At 46.7% G+C, this 18,632-nt stretch overlaps 1 protein-coding gene across 1 annotated transcript in view; it reads right to left on the reverse strand.

The window, feature by feature from the left end:
* Positions 1-2,361: 2,361 nt before the first annotated feature.
* ARHGAP22 (Rho GTPase activating protein 22) overlaps positions 2,362-18,632 on the reverse strand; it is a 235,807-nt gene continuing 219,536 nt past the window's right edge. The window contains 4 exon segments of the mRNA XM_043519482.1: positions 2,362-3,298; positions 8,471-9,374; positions 14,052-14,173; positions 16,320-16,393. Of these exon segments, the coding sequence (XP_043375417.1) occupies positions 3,070-3,298; positions 8,471-9,374; positions 14,052-14,173; positions 16,320-16,393 (1,329 nt within the window). The 3' untranslated portion in view covers positions 2,362-3,069.

The raw sequence follows: 18,632 nt of genomic DNA on the forward strand, positions 1-18,632 counted from the left end.
GGCTGCTATGCCAGTGCCAGAGACTAATGGAGGAAGACTGGATGGTTCATGTGGGATTTGGTCGAGAGAGAGCTTCAGTTCCCTGCTCTGCCATAGCCTTCCTGTGTGACCCTGGACAAGTCACTTAGCCGCTCTGTGCATCAGTGCAGTGGGGTTGGTAGTACTTCCCTGCCTCACAGGGCAGTGTGAGGATAAACACATGCAGGACGGGGCGGTGCCAAGTTACTGTAGTGATGGGGGCCATGGATGTAACACAGACTATTTGGTTGCCATGTCTGTGGGTCAAGTGCCACAGAGAGGAAAATCTCCAGCTCACATTCTGGAGAGGTCTTGATCGTCACTGGAGATGCCGATATAATACATATCCCTCCTGCCCTTGCTGTCTAGGTCCAAGTAGGGATTTGTTTTATGATAGTGTTGTAGGAAAAGTTGCCTGAAATGTAAGTAACACTTCAAGTATTACTTATACATTGAATTTAAAAAAACCTGGATCCTAATTCCCCTGGGTGTGCGTCAGTTGCCTGGAACAGAGTCAGATGAAAGAATTGCTAAGGCAAAATGCTGACAAGTATGGCTCCTTTTCAGGCCCTGCAGATGGCAGGCTACTCCCAGGAACGAGCAGCTGGTTGACAGCTCTTTATAGCACTGCGCTGGGGCAGAGGCTGGGTGTGGAAAGGCCGGTGCTGGCAGGGGAGGGGGTGTGTGACTGTTGACTTAGCCATTTCACATGAAGCTGTGTTTTAAAGCAGTGGTTCTCAACCAGGATACGCAGAGGTCTTCCAGGGGTACATAAATTCATCTAGATATGTGCCTAGTTTTACAACAGGCTACATAAATAGAGCCCTACGTGGATACAAAATTTGTATCTGCATCTGGGCTGCAGATATAAAGTGGCGATTTGCAGGGCTCTATACATAAAAAGCACTAGCAAAGTCAGTAGAAACTAAAATTTCATACAGGCAATGACTTTTTATACTGCTTTATATACTACACCTTGAAATGCAAGTACAGTATGTATATTCCAATTGATTTATTTTATAATTCAATGATAAATGAGAAAGCGTATTGTCAGTAATAGCGTGCTGTGACGCTTATTTTTATGTCTGATTTTGTAAGCAAGTAGTTCTGAAGTGAGGTGAAACTTGGCGGTACACAAGCCAAATCAGACTCCTGAAAGAGGTACAGTAGTCTGGGAAGGTTGAGAGTCACTGTTTTAAAGTATCCACTGTGGTAACAGAACCTGCTCTCCTGCCAGAACCTAGCAAGGTTTGAGTGTTTTGCAGAGGAAGGGGTTTCACTTTGCTTAACTCATTTGCCACACGTTCGTCACTGTAGGAAGAAAGGGGAATGGTGGGATGGGTGTGCACAGGAGCCAAAAGGAAACAAAGCTGCATGGACTAGCGAAGGGAGAAAAGCATGCCCCTCCTGCTGGTTACAGTGGGGAAGGCTGGGCTGGCACAGGGGCAGCTAAATGTAATCCATCAAGTCTTTGAAAAGCTTGTTAGGGAGAGGAAACTCAAGAGCATGATAGACCCTGGGCAGCTCTGAAAAGCCTACAGCAGCCCCAGCACTGTAACCCTACCCAAAGCATCCCTTGGGCCAGCTCTGCTAGCCCTGCCTCCTTTTAGTCTCCTCTGCTGCCAATTTCTCCTATGCAGGCTACTGAAACTGGGGGGGCAGAACAGAGTGAAGAATGGTGCATGTTGCATCCAGCCAAGGGGAGCTCATGACTATCAGGTGACAGCAGTGACAATGTGCGGGGTGCACATGGTGCTAGGGTCAGGACCCAGCATTGCACTGTAGTGGGCAGTTAGGCCCCCCCCTCTGTATCGGTTGGAAGCTGGTGCCCTCTCTCCATGTCTTAGCAGTGGGGTGGAGTGGGAGGGGAGCATGTGATACAAACCTCCTTGTTGAGAGCCACAGCCAGGACTGAATAGATTCATCACCTCTAGCTTGGAGAGCGGTGTTCCCCAGAGGAAAATTGGGGTAAATCGGCAAGGAACAGACTCCCTCTCTTCTATTAGAGCTGTTGAGAGAATAGAAGCCTTCAAGTACCAGTGGGTCAGTCAGGTACCTTTAGGCCTACATTCAAAACCACTATTCTACTGCCGTAACCACTCTGGTAGTTTCCATGCTGTGGCCTTTAACTAACAGGGGCTTATTCATTTAAAACAAAGCAAGAAGGAGGTTAGAAATATCTCTCTCTCTCTCTCTTTCATCTCCCCATGTTGAGCTCCATTACTACAATTATTGGTAAAGTCATCATTTCAGAACAAAGAAGAGAGAAGAGCCTGGCTGCAGAGGACCCTTGTGGCCAGATGTGTTTAGTTCAAGCTCCAAGGGGGTTGCCCCTCCAAGGTATTTATTAATCACATATTTTATTAAGTCACATTTGGTGCAAATAATAATATTTAGAGTCATAGTTTGGGCATGGCTGGGTTGGGGGTTAGAAATTGGGTGACTAATGAAGGCATGTGAAAGTCTGACACTGAGTGCTTGTCCGCTAGTTTTGCAAAACCCCTTCATAAAATAACGCTAAGTACAGGAATAAGAACTTTCACCAAGCAGATTTTTAAACAAATTTCATGAAGATTGGAAAACCTGCCAAGTTCAACTTGATTCATCACAAGCTAAATCCGCTGCCAGGCTAGTGGTGTCGTCTCCTCCACAGGAACTGTGCGTGCTCCTTCAGCTCCAGCCAGCCTGCCTGTCGCTCCCTTAGGCCATGGCAGCAGTGCTGGGAGCATTACTGTTGTCTCTGGACCAGCAAAGGGTGGCCCAGTAAAGCCAAAGGCAGTGACATGACTGCAGTGACAGAGTTGTCCCTTTAACATTAGGAAAGAGAGGCCCAGCCATCTGCAATTTGGGGTCTACAGTTTCAAGCATTGCCTTTAGCAGTCAGTTTCCCTGACAGCCCAAATACTATAGCATATGTAAACAAAACAACATAGCAAAAATCCTTAAGAGCAGGGACTCACTGCAAAAATACTCATGATGCATGAGTAACCCAGAACAAAATTACTTGTGCTGGAATTAAAAAACACAGTCGCTAGTGTACTTCTGCTGCCTTTACTTCGCCACTTTAGCTCCCCGGCTTGCAACAGTCAAATTTCCTAATGTCGAAAAAAACTCTTCCATTTCGGTCTGCAGGAGCTGGTTTCTCTTTTCAGCATCTTCACGTGCACGCTCCGAATTCCTCAGTTTGATCTCCAGCATTGTGTATTTCTTTCGCTCCTGGTCTAACTCCTCTTCCAACCTTGTCACTCGTTTTCTCAGGTCAGCGCTTGTTTCTTCAATTCTTAAAGCCAACAGAAAACAAAGAGCATTTTAGTCTGTTGACAACTGCTACAGTGACTGCCATTAAAAATACACATTTGCCATATGACAGCTAGAACAAACGTCTTACATGATGCCACCAACAGTTGGGTTTGTTATGGAGGTACCAACTATAACTCAGGAGGTAACGTTGAGTTAAGTTTTGTATGTTGATCAATGGTTCAACCTCTCTTTTGGGTATAAAAAAAGACAGTGTGTCCTCCCCAAACTTACAGCACGGGCTTTGTGGGCAGACAATCAACCTTCTGAGAACGTACAAATCAATCCATTCACTGGTTACAGTAAAAATTAATTTAAGCAACTCTCCTCTTTCTTCATGCCATTGCTTTTGCTTGTTGAGATACCTTCAGGAATGTAACCTGCATTGGAAACCAGGAGTTCTAGACTCACTTTTACTAACTGGCATTATTAAGTCTATGCCCTTCAGAACCTTTATTAAGCAAAGAATCATAGCTCTCTACTCACTGATGGGAATGGAGCCCAAATCCTGTTCAATTAGAGCATGCTTTTGCATGAGAGGCAGCATGACTGTCTCTAACATGGGCCAGCTCATGAACAGGTCACCCACTGGTGACTTGTGCATAGTATAGTGCGTTATGCATCTCCCTATGGTCACAGGTTCATATGAGATCGAATCCTGGTGCTTCTGACTAAAATAGGTCTGAGTATAGCTCCAGTGGTGGAACATATCCTTTAAGGCTGGAGTTTTAAATCTTATTGATGGGGAGAGTTGCTGAAGTTGTGCATAATAAATATTTAATTTTTTAATGGCAAAAATAACTCTAGGAAGTTACATTAAAAAAACCCTACATCAGAAGAACATTAAGGTCGCAAAGTCAAGCACTCAAAAAGGCTAGACAGACGCTTTAGTTCAGCCCCCTTGGGCTTATGCATAATGATCCAATCTTTAATTACATGATCACTGACTATTTTTTCCTACAGCACACCTGTCTCATTCAGTGCACAGGCTGGACCTGGCTCTGCAAATGAAGCAGCTGTTAAATAATGAGGATAAAAAACATATTAAACATGGCCCCATCTGTCAATCACATAACACCATCCGCATCTTGCTCAGAATGCAAACTAAATAATTTCCTCAGTGGTGTTTTCAAGGCATCTGTCACTAGAGTAGAGGAGTGCTTCGCCATCATCAATGAACTTCTCTTCACAGCACCTGTGGCTCAGGTGGGAACTAGAACTCTTCTGTTACAGAAGGGAAAACTGAGACAAAACCCCAGGGACTTATCTAAGGCTACACCATGAACCAACAGCCCAGGCAGGACTGGAACTCAGAACCTTGTGAATCTAAACCCTATGCCTCATTAGAGTCAGGCATGCACAATGCTTGGTTTTGGGATCATTATAACTGTCTCCATTCAGGGTACCTGCACCTGTATTTCCCCTCACTGCTGTAACACGGGCACCCCCTCTCATGCTTCTGGCTCCCCAGCTGTCACCTCTGTGAGGGGAGACCTGCATCTCGCTACCTGCTGACTGAGGTACTTCCAGGCTGCAGAGACAGGCTGCCCAAGCACATCTGTTTGTTTTCTCTTCAGAGATTGATAACGGGGATTGTTAATACTTCTAGGCTACCACACAGTTCTTCCTGTGCAAGCCTATTTTATTCTTAAAGATAAAAGCACTACAGAGAAAGCAGATTAAACACAATAGAAGAACCTACACATGTGCTAATAAGGTTACCAGAGAACTCCCCACCACCCCCCTATTGGGGGCTCTGGCAGGAGCAGTCTCAACTTTCATCTACGGGATTTCCTTTGTGATCACAAGTTCATCACAGCTTCTGCTCAGAACAAGTTTAGTCCACCCTTTACACAGTTCAGGGATTCTGACATGGAGTTTCCAGGAGCAGGTTATTAGTAGCAAATGGGTTTTCCTTTCCTCCACAGGGCCCAGCTTCAAAAGGGTGGAGTCCAAGTGGGTCATTTGCATGGCCCTCACCCCCCAGCTATTTCCTAAGAAACCCACTTTACACACATTGTCCCAGAAAATCCTTTGACGGTTCAAACATATACATTAGTTGAGTCCCTAGAAAAATTACATACAATCCACCACCATCACGAACAAGGGCATTTTCAACATCAAGGCACACAATCCAATTCAATAAAGCTTATCTAAACTCCATATGGTTTATCCAGGACATACAGGCTACTGTCAGTCTGGCACAACAACAGCCCTAAGTTATCAACACATTTTCTGAGCCTTAGGTCCATCTCCACCACGTTTGTGTCTAGGAACACAGTGGCCTACCACTCATCTACCTAGTAGTCTGCAACCCAGGTCTCCTTATGGGCCTTCTTTGTAGCTTCATGTGCGAGTTAAACTCCAGCCAAGTCTCCTTGGGTTGGATGAACAGTTGCTCACAAGTATCTTTTGAATGCTCTTCTATGCAAAGAAACAAAGCTATTTCAAAGCAGTTCCATCACCTCCAGTTAAGGATCACAGCCTTGTCAACAGCACCTCCCATCAAAAATAACTGACAGACCTAAGAGTTGGCCAGGACACTAGTCTTCCTCCACAGTTAGGTGATGGCCAACCACTGGCACCCTTTCTGTTCCCTACCCAGATGGCCCCAATGCCAAGGAAATCTTGTAGACCACTGCCTCACTTGCTGAACAGATTGAGTGCTGGCCGGCTGGACGGTCCTACAGTTATAACTGGAAATATTCACATATGTCCTGAAACAAATAATGGTCCAAGGCAGTTTTCCTAGCACCCAGCAGATTAGCTAGGGAAGAAAATCCGGCTTCTGCTTTGGAAAAGCCCTGGAGAATTTAAAAGAAAACTCAAACCTTACTAAAGAATTTTTAACCATCCTATAGAACTGACTGGCCAATTAAATCCTCCGCCCGCCCGCCGCACCCTTATGCGATTCTATAAGACAGCTGAAAAGCCTGCACTAAGAGTCTCATTCTCGGCTAAAATACTATAGGTTCTGAGGGGCTTACAGAAATTACTTGAGTACATTACTTGAGTACATGTCTATGCAGCCCTACAGCTTTCATCCCTATTACATTCTACAGGATGTTTCCATTAGGAACGAATCTTTCCTGGAGCTGCTGCTATGCAGTCCTGGCTGTAGCTGTCCTTTCACCACCTGGCATTCTAATAGAGGGAGCCTGATCATTACAACACCCACAAACTGCTCTGAAACAGATTGCGCACAGGGCAGCTATAAAACCTGCCTCTTTCTGACTAAGAGTGAGTGAGAGAGAGAAAACAGGCAAATAGCAGCCCTTCCATCAACAGGGACTCCTGTCCCTGCCCCAGGCAGTGAGTTCACACACACTCCGCTTCTCTTTGTGCCACAAAATAAAAGCGCAGAGTCCCTCATTAAACCATACCTTGCTACTGAGATGGAGCTCTGAAAACCACACAAGCACAGCCCCAGATCCAAAACAACCAGCCAGGAAAGAGGTTTTTAGACAAATGGATTTAATCCATCACTTTTTCCTAAATAAATAAAGCAAGGAGGCATAGCCAAAATTCATCTAATTCCACCAGGCTGCATGCCCATTTCTGCAAGCCTGAGCCACTGCCCCTGCAGACGTGGGCACCCAGCTATGCAAACGGTTGCAGATGCACTCAGAAGGGGAGGGGTGGCACTCAGTCACCCCCCAGGCCCAGGCAGCCAGGCCAGCACTCAGTGAAGACTGGCAGCCAGTGCTTGGACTCCACATGCAGCATGCAAGAGTGAGGTCAGCTCAACCCTTTCTCAGGAAAGTTATGCAAGGTAGGTTAGCACTTTCCGAGGCAGCATTCCCTCCTCTACCTTTACCTGGACTTTCGTCTCTGCACTGGGGGAAATGTGCTGCTCTGGGTGGCTGTTTCCCCCCACCTCACCTGTTATCCACCCAGATGTTTTGCAGAGGGGACACATGGAAGAGTTAAGATTTTGTTCCTCCCATACTGGAATGGGTTACTTAGGGAGGTGGTGGAATCTCCTTCCTTAGAAGTTTTTAAGGCCTGGCTTGACAAAGCCCTGGCTGGGATGATTAGTTGGGGCTTGGTCCTGCTTTGAGCAGGGGGTTGGGCTAGGTGACCTCCTGAGATCCCTTCCAATCTTGAGATTCTATGATTCTATGCCTGGAGCCAACTTCAGTTCTCAGTCACATGTGCACGAGTCCCTTGGATTGGGGTGGGAGCTGTGCACAACCTGCTTGGTTTTGAAAGGAAAACTCTCTTCAAAGATGGGATGATTATAAACAACTCCAGCTTGGAAACCAGCGTGGGCAGAAGCCCAGCAACCCATGTCCCACTCTGTAGGGAACCTGATGGCTGAGGAAAGCAGGCTGCACTAAAGAAGAAATGACCATTTCTCTGTACATCTCTGAATGGCTAAGTCACAATGCATAAAAGAAAGGAGCAAAGCCAGATATTCAGCAAAGGAAACGTCTGAGCGTGTGCCTGTGTGCGCGCGCGCATATGCACGCTCAAAGAGGAGTCCCAGCCCAGAATGTCTAAATTTTGAAAGTACAAGAACTAAGTTGTAAGTAGGGCTGGTCTAAAAATTGCAACTGAAACACATTCCTGTCGGAAAATGGGACTCTGTCAAAAATCACATTTCCGCCCTCCCCCGCAAGAAAAGCTGGATTTTGGTGGAATTTTCCATAGGTAAAAATCAGAACCAAAGCTTTTGTTTCAGGCTGGGCTGACAGTCTTTGCGTCAGGCTGAGCTGCCACAGTGCCTCATGGGAGTAGTAGTTCAGGTGCCTCATGCTCTCTTTCCCCCTGTGGGTTGGGCTCTCCAGCTGGACATCTCCTCCCATGAGGTCAACAGACTGAACCAAAACCCCTCCAATGTCCACTGAAAATGACAAAATACTGGAATTTCCCACAGAACAGAAATCTCATTTTTTAGCTGTGGCTAACTGTAGGATATTAGCGATGGGAGCAAAGTTGGAACCAGCCACCACTGAGCTTTGGGGGAGATCAGATCCAGATCTGTATCTAAACTTCACAGCCCCTTCTCCTAAGCCAACCTCAATCCCCATATTGCAGCTCAGGCCCACTGCAGTGGAACTGGGTCTATTCCCTGTTTGGAGCAAGAATGTATTGCTCAGACAAGGACAATGCTGCAGTGAGAGATCCCGCTCACAGCTGACAGTCGTGTTACCTTTTGATACTAGACTCATACTCAGTCCTCTGTTTGCTCAGTCCTGTCTTTAGCTCTGAAACCAGGCTCTGCAGAGCCCTGGAGCATTTGGCTGAGTCTTTGGAAGCAGCCGCCAGGTCACTCTGCTCGCTGCAGCTGCTGATGCACATTTCGAACCTTTCCATGCTGTTCTCCAGGTCCACAGTCTTGACCTCGCTCTGCGACAGCGAGCCCTGAGTGGCCCATTCCGTTTTGAGGGAGCTTAAAGCAGAGGAGTCACTGGCCCGGCAGGCCGGACAGCTGCTGACAGAATCGACGACAGAGATCTCACAGGACGAAGTGGACCAAGCAGTGCTAGCGATGCTGTGTGCGCTCAGGGAGAGGCTGGAGGAAGGGACGTTGTCGTAGGTGGAGAGTCTTTGGGATGAACCTGAGTCTTTCACCCGCTCCCCAGAGGATGTCCGGCGGTGGCCTCGGAGAGAGTACAGTCCATTCATCAGCCAGTTCCCGCTGGAGGAGAGATTAGGAATGTCTAAGGACGAGCTACCCAGCTTGGGGCTGACAGACCTTGCCCCCTGTTGCCGGAAGGAGTACTTCCAAGTGGGTAATGTCTGCACCCTCTTGCTGGGGCTGGTGGCAGGCTGGGTGGCTTTGCTGCTGTGCTCCTGAGGGGCGTTTTTCGCCAGCAAGCTGGGCGTGGCGTCCGGCGCCATGGCACTGCTAGAAGGCAAGTCGGCAGGGCTGGGGGCGCACTTCTCCGACTTGCTCTCCTCCCCGTCTTCCTCGGAGATCCACTCCACCATGCTGCGCTGCAGCACAGAGCGGGCTTCGGGCTGAGCCCCGGCCACATCGGCCTGCGAAATGGCAAAGATTTGTCCGTGTTCACTTATCAACACCGTCATCAAATGCTGGACCAGCGAGGTGCCTGCAGGGAGAGAATGGAGGCAAGAACTTAATGCGAGAAACAAGAAGGCCTTGGATATTCGTTTCCTGTCTGAAAGAAACCCCCTGGCTCTCCAGGACATGTCCTTGAGCACCAAGCACAATGGGTCTGTATAAGCAATACATAACAAGGACTCTGGCCACCTTTCCTTCAAGGACTGCAGAAGGGGAGTGAGTATCATTGTTCCCCTTATTAGAAAGGGGAGAAATGAGGCACAGAAGACTCTGATCCAGACCAGTTACCACAATACAGATCATTAACTCCCACTCCCCCTTGCCCTAACCACTACACCATGCTTCCTCCCCCTGTTAAGCAAAGAATCCTAGAGAAAGCTTGACACCAGTGTAATTTTCCTGTACATATGTTAAGAGGATGGGTGGATTCCCATATGCAAGCAGAACAAATGGCTTTCTGCACCATTCAATCCAAATACCTGTTTCTATACTTCTGTTTCAAATGGAGTTGTTGTGATCTTCAATCCGGTCCTGAAGTGTTAAACACCTGTGATGTCCCAACCTCAGAAGTGGATGCTTTTCAAGATAGACAAAGTCACCCCTAGTTTACATATCAGTCTGGAAAGTGCCATAGAAATAAGATTTTTAAATTACTGGGATAGATTCATTTTTGGTGTAACTCCATTGACTTCAGTTGAGTTACCCTACTTTAACTCATCAAAGTTGAGCAAAATACTCTATGCAGAATGTCAGAGAATTAACAAATGGCCAATCCATAAGTGAGCTCTAATTGTTTTTTCAGCAGTGAAACAGAAACTAGTAGAAAAAGTCATTTATCAAAGTATTTTCTACCATATAAATGAGAAAATTATGATCAACAGCAATTTCATTAATTACAGTTTATCTTTTTTGTTGAAGATCAATAAAGAATAAGGCCAAACTTTTCAAATATGGGCACTTAAAATATGCACTTACAACTATAGTTACAGGATCTCAATAAGAGGCCTGATAGTTTGAGATGCTGAGATCCTACAACTTCTATTGAAGTCCACAGGAGATGGGAGAACTAAACACTTATAAAAATTAGACTGCTTATTTGGTACCTAAATACGGATTCAGGGCCCCAACTTTAAACATTTTGGTTTCTATGTTTAAGAAAAGCCCCATTTTAAAGGTATATTGTTAATGGCTCAGAGTATTTCTCTGTATCTTTTTACACAGACAGAACATAAGAATGGCTATACTGGGTCAGAGCAATGGTCCATCTAGCCCAATATCCTGTCCGACGGCAGTCAGTGCCAGATCCCCTTGAGCTGAAGAGCAGCTATATTAGGCAGAATCCCTTCTGCCTTCCACCATTTATATCTAACTGATCTTTTGCCCTCAATGGACAGTAACATAAAGCATCCCTCATGTTGTCTGCTTAGGACTCGACATGTATTCTTTCCAAAGATGGTCACAGGCTGCAAAGTTTAGAGCGGGATCCCAGCTTTTCTCCAGGTTGGAGATATTTGAATCCAGGATTCTGGTTCAAGTCAATATCTAATTACTTCATTTGACAATTTGAGAAGAGTGCACCCGAGTAAGGAACCTGTGGAAATGTACATACAGTATAAACACTCTGATCAGCAGCTGAACTCCGTAACATGCCCTGGGTCGTCATCACCTGCGCCCTCTGGCTCTAAGACCATGGGACTTGGCTCACTGACCTAGGTCTGTCAGCTGAGGCAGGAGACGCTATAGCAGGAGATGCTATAGCCAGGGCTTCTCATCCTCTGTGTGGCCCAGCCACCACTAGAGAGGGACAGAGTGCCCCAGTGGGTGGGTGTGGGTATAGCTAATCACCCATGTGAGCTTGGGGAATAATCGCAACATGTGCAGCTCAAAACAAAGCCCACGGTCTCAGAGACATTCCCCTTTAAGTTAAGTGTCAAAGTTACTGCTGGTAACATGGCCTATATTCTCTTGCTTGGCCTCCAGCCACTAGTGGGCAGTGGTATTTGTCAGACACACTGGGTGAAGTTGGGCCCATAGTAAGCTGAGCCTTAACCTCCTAGGCCTCCATTCATAGATTGGAAAGCCTGAAGGAATCATTGTGGTCATCCAGCCTACTCCCCTGTGTAACACAGGCTCGAGAACTGTCCCCTGCTAATTAGGCAGGGTGCCCACTCTCTGTGTCTTTAGGAAGCTCATTTGGACCTTAGACTAAAGGCAGCTCCTTTTCAGAGGATGAGAATGACTGTTTTATCCGAAGTAATTCCATCACATGTAGCACACTTCCCCCGACACTCTTGGAGTTGAGTCAGTTACTGAACAGAGCAAGGGGCAGATTTCAGCCACTTTGCAATTAGGATCTTGGTGCCAGACGTTGGATGGCACCAGCAGAACTGCCCCTGTTGCTAGCCCCCGTATTGGTTGCACATGTCTTGCTGAGATGTGCACCACTGTGATTGTATACTGCAGTTCCATGGAGCAGTAGGCTGTTCCTCGGCTCTCAAGCAGAACTGCAGCCAGAGAGAGCGCCCAAGACCTTTGTTGGCCCTTGAGGAGGTAGATATTTCAAGCTTCGGATGCTGGGACATGCTTCAGAGATGGGGAATTTTGTATGTTTGTGACAGAGACTTGTACAGAGCAGGGAGCGTCTGATGTCGTATAGCTCCTTGTTTTCTGATTAGCTTTATGCAGCCTCCTTCTTTTTGAACAGCCTCTCTGATTTCTCTCGTGGGTCTAATAAAAGCAGAGGGCCAGGCAAAGAGACGATGTAGCTGACGATGTACGTTACAGGTTTCTGTAAGAGGGTGGGTGTAATTACACACTGAGAAAGGCATAAGGGGAGGGAAAAGTAGCAAAAACAACCAACAGGAGGTGTAAGATGATGCACGGTACAGCCGAAATGGCCTGACATACGTGGATTTACTGCTGAGTAACAAACACTGTCATTTACCACCATATCACATTGCCTCTGAACTTGGCTGAAGGACCCACAGAATATGTTTGGAACACTATGATTGCCTGTATTCCAGAAATGATGCTTGGTAATAAATGCTTTGACCCAAGTCCCCATTTCTTGGCTACCAATGTCCAGCATCCCCAACTGAAGGGGCTCAACTTCAGAAGAAAAATGAGCAGATCATCACAGAACAAGAAAGAATTAAAGTGGGGAATTGCTTTTTAGGTGCTGATCATTGCCCGGTGCTTTGTGCCTGGGTTTCTCAGACAAATCCTTGGATCAGCCTTCATCAAACAACAGATATTTATAACTTTCCAACAGGACTGGGTCCCCGTTGGTGCTGATCCCAGTCACGGGACGGAGAAAGTGTTCTGCACCCCAGGAGAACTGCACTTACATGGTCTTGAATGGACAAATCTGCATTCAGCTCAAATGGCAATGAAAATGTTATTCTTGCGATTATGCATTTGTACAGCAAGGTCTGCATTAGGGGTGTGATTCGGGTGGTGTGAACAGTTAGGCTAAAACTTATAACAAATGAGCAGCCACTTTATAGCAGTCACCGTGCTGCTCTCAGAGTTTCAAGGAAACAGGGAGAAAACTCAGATCTTCCTGCTCTGAAAACACAGGCCTCTACCACTGGAGCTACACAGTCAAGTAGTTCTAAATACATCCGCTAGCAGGGCAGTAGCACACACATGCAATACAGACCTGTCTGTGCAAGCCATCCTTACGCTGGCTGGACCGACAGCAGCTACTGTGGATCTAGCACACTCAATATTGCCCCATCTGGGTTGAGATGATACCAGCCACACTGCCCCCCTGGGAAGAGCCCATGCCTTGGAAGACCAGAGCATGTAGAGGAGGAGAAGTCTGGCTCCCCCACCCCCTGCCCACTCTCTTCTCACAGCCTATTTCACCCCATCATGCCATGTTCCATTCTCCCCAGCTCAGCAATCCCTGCAGTAGATTGCAAGAAGGATGCCCTGCATGCAGTGAAGAGCCAGCTGCAGCGCAGCCAGATATTTGTGGGCGCTTTTCTCTTTCTAGCTGAGCCACAAACACAGAAAAGGGACATCCTCTCCGTGGGACCGGCTTTATGAGCCAGCATCAGGAACGACTCCATAGTTATGGCTGCGTCCAGGCTTCCATGCTAAGCCCTGTTTTCTGCCCTCCTCATTTTGAATTGAAGCAACCGATTTGTTTGGGACACGTCAGGAATAGAATTTTTCTAGGGATTTTGTAAAGTTTAAGATTAAAGACTTTTAAAGGCAAGTTGATCCAAAACTAATAGTGATTTTAAACTGATGCCCTGGGTCTTGCCTTTGTCCCACATGTTCTCAACACAGCAAGCATTTTGGAAGTCCACGCTTGGAAGGGTACATCTACACTACAGCTGGGGGGGCGTATTTCCAGCTAAGAGAGACCTACGCGCACTATCTCTGCTCAAGCTAGCGCCTAAAAATAGCAGCGGCACCGGCCGGCTGAGTCCAACCCTGAGGTACATACTCCCATATCGCCTCATTGCAGAGGTGATACGGGAGGCTGTTCGAAGTGCTAAGGGAAATGGTATGCCCCATGCACAGGCATTGACTGAGAGGATGCCCAGCTTGCTGCCAGTGATGGCTCCCCCCCCCCATGACATTATCTGCAGTGTACTTGACAAATGGCATCTTATTTCTGGCAGCGACACTTTACAAGCGGCTTCCCTGCGGGTCTAGAACATGGCCCCCTCTCCTTAACGAGAGCACCTACCCTCCATGATGGTGACTGGATCTTCCATTTTGGGCCGCAGTATATTTGGGCCGAACACTGTAGCGAGGTTCTGGACACTCATCTTGTTCACACTGGAGTGAGACTGAACTTCATCGAGGAATCTTCAGGAGCCCCCAGAAAAAAAAACACAGCGAGAGAGAGAGAGAGAGAGAGAGAAGAGGAGTAAATGGCACATGAAACCTTTCATCTCACTAGTTCCTTGTGCTCATGTAGTCATCGGTTGTCTCTTGTCTCAGACTGTAAACTCCGTGGGCAGGATCTGTTCGTACAGCAGTAAACACAGTGGGGTCCCGGGCCATAACTGAGGCTCCTCAGCGCTGCCACAGGACAAATATATAATAGTACCCCAATTCCACTGGAACATGGGAAGAGGAAAGGTCCAGCGGTCACTAGTGCTGCAGACATGGGACCATTTAATCTGTGTGAAAACTGAGGTTCTCACTTCTTTTAACAAGGATCCACGATACACCACATCACCTGTAGGCGAATACTTTTCACAAAACAACCAGTCCATATCTGACCTCTCAATCCTCAAAGGAAACCGACACAACACCTTCAAAAGACAAGCTTGGGAACTTCAATTCATAATTCTGCTATACATCAAAAATCAGACACTTTATAAAGACACTGGATTTATGGCTCAATCTGTAACCCCCTCACCCTCTTTTGTCCTATGACTGTAGCAGCGTTAACTGACCACTTCACTTTGAATGGGCTGTTGCAATGTGTGTTAACTTCATATCTGTCTAGCTGTGACACACTTTGGTCTGCTCTACACTACGAGTTAGGGCAGGTCTCCACTACAAACTTGCATGTAATGCTTTTGGTAAAGACACTCTAAGCCATCAGCTTAATAACTCCAGAAGTTATGTCAGCAGGAGAAGCTCTACACAGGGGGTTAAGGTCGGTGTAACTATGTCACTTGGGGTGTGGATTTTTCACACCCTTGAGTGACAGTTATACCAAAGTAAGTTCTAATGTAGACCTGGCCTTCGGTTGACACAAAGCAGCTTACATTGACCTAACTATGAAAGTGTCTACACGTAAATTTTCCTCCCGCCGACATAACTGTTCTGCTATGCCAATTTAATAACTCCATCTCCATGAGCTGCGTAGAGTCAATGTAGCTAGGTCAACACAGTGTTATCTATGCTGTATTACTTATGTCAACTGTTACTGTCTTTCAGGAGACTTCCCACAATGCCCCACACTGACAGTACACTCAGTACAAGTGATCCTGGTGAGGACGAGCACCGCCAACACAAGGAGAAAAATGTAGACCACACACAAGCGATGTAATTACTGTGGCGGCTGTATGCTGACTTAGTTAGGTTGACTTAATTTTGTAGTGTAAACATGGCCTGAGTATCTTTCCCAGACCTGAGGAAGAGCTCTGGGTAGCTCGAAAAACTGGTCTCTCTCACTAACAGAAGTTGGTCCAATAAAAGACATTACATCACCCACCTTATCTCTCCAGGAATTCACAATGGTAATTTGAGCAAATTCCTGCCGTTTCTCACCCAGGAACATGGCAGAAAGGAGCAAACCACCATTCCCAGAAGAACTGCAATTCTCACCACCCTTTTTGTTTTGTTTTTGTTTTTTAAATCATCTGAGAAAAAATACCATCCATTTTTATGGAAAAGGGTGAAAAATTTGAGGTGAAAAGGCCTCCCCAAAAAGTCTTGCTATCTTACAGTATGGGGGATGCTCTATTTAGATTGTAGAGAGACAAGGTGTGTGAGGTGATATCTTTTATTAGACCACTTTCTGTTGGTGAGAGAGACAGGTTTCCGAGTGTGCATAGAGCTCTTCCTCAGGCTGGAGAACCGTACTCAGAGTGTCACATAGAAGATGGAACAGATTGTTTAGCATAAGTGGTTAATTAGACTGTAACCACTTTAGTGCAAGATTTGTCTGCTCCTCTGCATTAACACAGTGTCTAGAGCAGTGTGGGCCCAGTCTTGGTTTGTCCCTAGGCACTACCATAACAAACATGATTAATACCGAAGCCTGCTGGCAGGGCAGGGGGTGAGGGCAGCCTGTCCTCGAGACAAACCAAGCACTTCATTTATCAGAACTGCATGAGCAATTGAATCCACACACATATTTAAAGTAGGAGTTTAGTTATATGCAAATTAGTTTCAAATGTGCAAATCGGCTCATTAAATCATTTGTATATGTCACATGAAGCCGAACAAAACTTGGCAGCTCTGGCATTCCTGGGTGCTAATTAATGCCACTTACTTGCATATGTATTTGAGGAGGTTGTAGTTTGCCTGGGGCAAGGTCTTCACCTGTTTAGCCAGTTCTCGGGTGCCCTATGGGAGGAGACAAACAACGAGAACAGTGATGTAGAGCAGAGTGCAGCCTGGGCAAATCCTCTTCCCTCAGCCAAGCCCATGCCATAAGTCATTGAAAGTGGGGTGCTCCATGGAACTTCAGGGTGGGCATGCCCTGTCACCCCCAGCAAACTGGTACCCCTCTTACGTAGTGCAGTCTACCTTGGGAGAGAGGAAAAGAGATAATGACATTGCAGATCTACCAGCTCCACCCTGCCTTCAAACGCACCCACCCAGAGGAGAAGCTGGGTATGTGCAAGCCCTGTGTGCTGGGCTCCAAGGATCTGCACCTGTTTTGCTGCAGGCAATGGCTCCTCACCCCTAGGATGTTACCTGCACAATGCTGCCTTCAAAACTCATAAGAATATAAGAACAGCCAGACTGGGTCAGACCAATGATCCATCTAGCCTAGTATCCCGTCTTCCAACAGTAGCCAAATGCCAGGTGCTTCAGAGGGAATGGGCAGAACAGGTAATCATCAAGTGATCCATCCCCTGTAGCCCATTCCCATTCTGGCAAATAGAGGCTAGGGAGCATGATTTTGCATCCCTGCCCATCCTGGCTAGACCTACCCTACATGAACTTATCTAGTTCTTTTTTTGAACCCTGTTATAGTCTTGGTCTTCACAGCATCCTCTGGCAAGGAGTTCCAGAGGTTGACTGTACATTGTGTGAAGAAATACTTCCTTTTGTTTGTTTTAAACCTGCTGCCTATTAATTTCAGTTGGTGACCCCTAGTTATTGTGTTATGAGAAGGAGTAAATAACACTTCCTTATTTACTTTCTCCACACCAGTCATGATTTTATAGACCTCTATCATTTCCCTCCTTAGTTGTCCCTTTTCCAAGCTGAAAAGTCCCAATCTTAGTCTCTCCTCAGATGGAAGCTGTTGCATACCCCTAATCATTTTTTTGCCTTTTCTGAACCTTTTCCAATTCCAATAGCAATTCTTGTGCACAGCGGGGGGGGGGGGGGGGGGGGCTAGAATTTGACCATTGATTTGCAAATTCAATTCCTGCCATCAATTTACATAAGGAGGCACTGCTCTGACAGCGAGTTCCCCAGCTCTGTGACCCACTGGCACCTCCCCCTGACACTATCAAACTCTACTCTCTGCATCTCCCAATTTCACCAACACAAATTCTGCCACTGGCCTTAGAGAATGCACTGCACCTCGGTGCCTCAGTTTTCCCACCTCTAACACAGCACTTACACCATCCCTGTCTTGCAGAGAAGCAGAACTCACTCCTGCCAATAATGACCCTTTGCACTTCCAGGTTGTTTTCCATGCAAGAATCTCAAGGCACTGTACAGACATCAATGGATTTAGCCTCGACAGTCCCTGGAGAGGTAGGGAAGTATTATTCCCATTTTACAAGCAGGGAAACTGAGGCACGAAGAGGCAAAGGGACTCCTCCATGGCAACACTGTGGTAGAATCAGGAAAAGAACCCAGGAGTCCTGACACCGAGTTTCATGCCTAACAGGCAGTTCTACTCTGAGCAGTGACTGCAAAAATGGCTTTGTGGGGCTTCTTGTTTAGTGCCTTTCTATGGGACTTGACCAAATGTTGTCACCTTATTAGTAAAGCTGGGGGACTGGGAAAAAATAAGCTGAGGGGTAGGGCACCACCCACTCCTGTAGCTTGCCCCTAGCCTAACCTTAGGTCCCCATGAGCCAATGCGCACTGCATCCCCATGAAGCGGAGATCCATACCTCTTGGAATATACACACCTTGTACACCCCCCTGCCCAATCTTGCCCCAGTTTGTGCAGCAGAACCTCACTAGTTCTGCTGGAAAGTGACCACTGCATCTGCATAGTAAGCAGCAGGAGTTACCTCTGAACAGAGTACCTGGGCTGTTCCCCAGTATGAAAACTCCTGCTTGGAATTTTCTGAAAAAACCACTCCGTTGGGGAAAGAGAAAAGGGCGGGTGGGGAGAGAAACACACTTGTGGTTTATGAAGTGAAACAAGCTACATGCTCTGCAGTTCACCACGTGAGCAGACTGATTCCTCCAGTAGAAAAAGCACATACTGTCCGAAATGAAGAGGTTGAAAAATTCTGTACATCAAACACCAGTAGATACTGATCAAGTCACTAAACCTTTACTGCTTGAGTCAGTGCTCATTAAAGTCAATGGAAACTGCCCCATGGACTTCAATGGTTGGTGGACAGGGCCTTAGCCAGTTATGACCTCCCCTTAGATACCAACATAA

Source organism: Dermochelys coriacea, chromosome 7 (assembly GCF_009764565.3).
Source record: "Dermochelys coriacea isolate rDerCor1 chromosome 7, rDerCor1.pri.v4, whole genome shotgun sequence".
Taxonomy (NCBI): Eukaryota; Metazoa; Chordata; order Testudines; family Dermochelyidae; genus Dermochelys; species Dermochelys coriacea.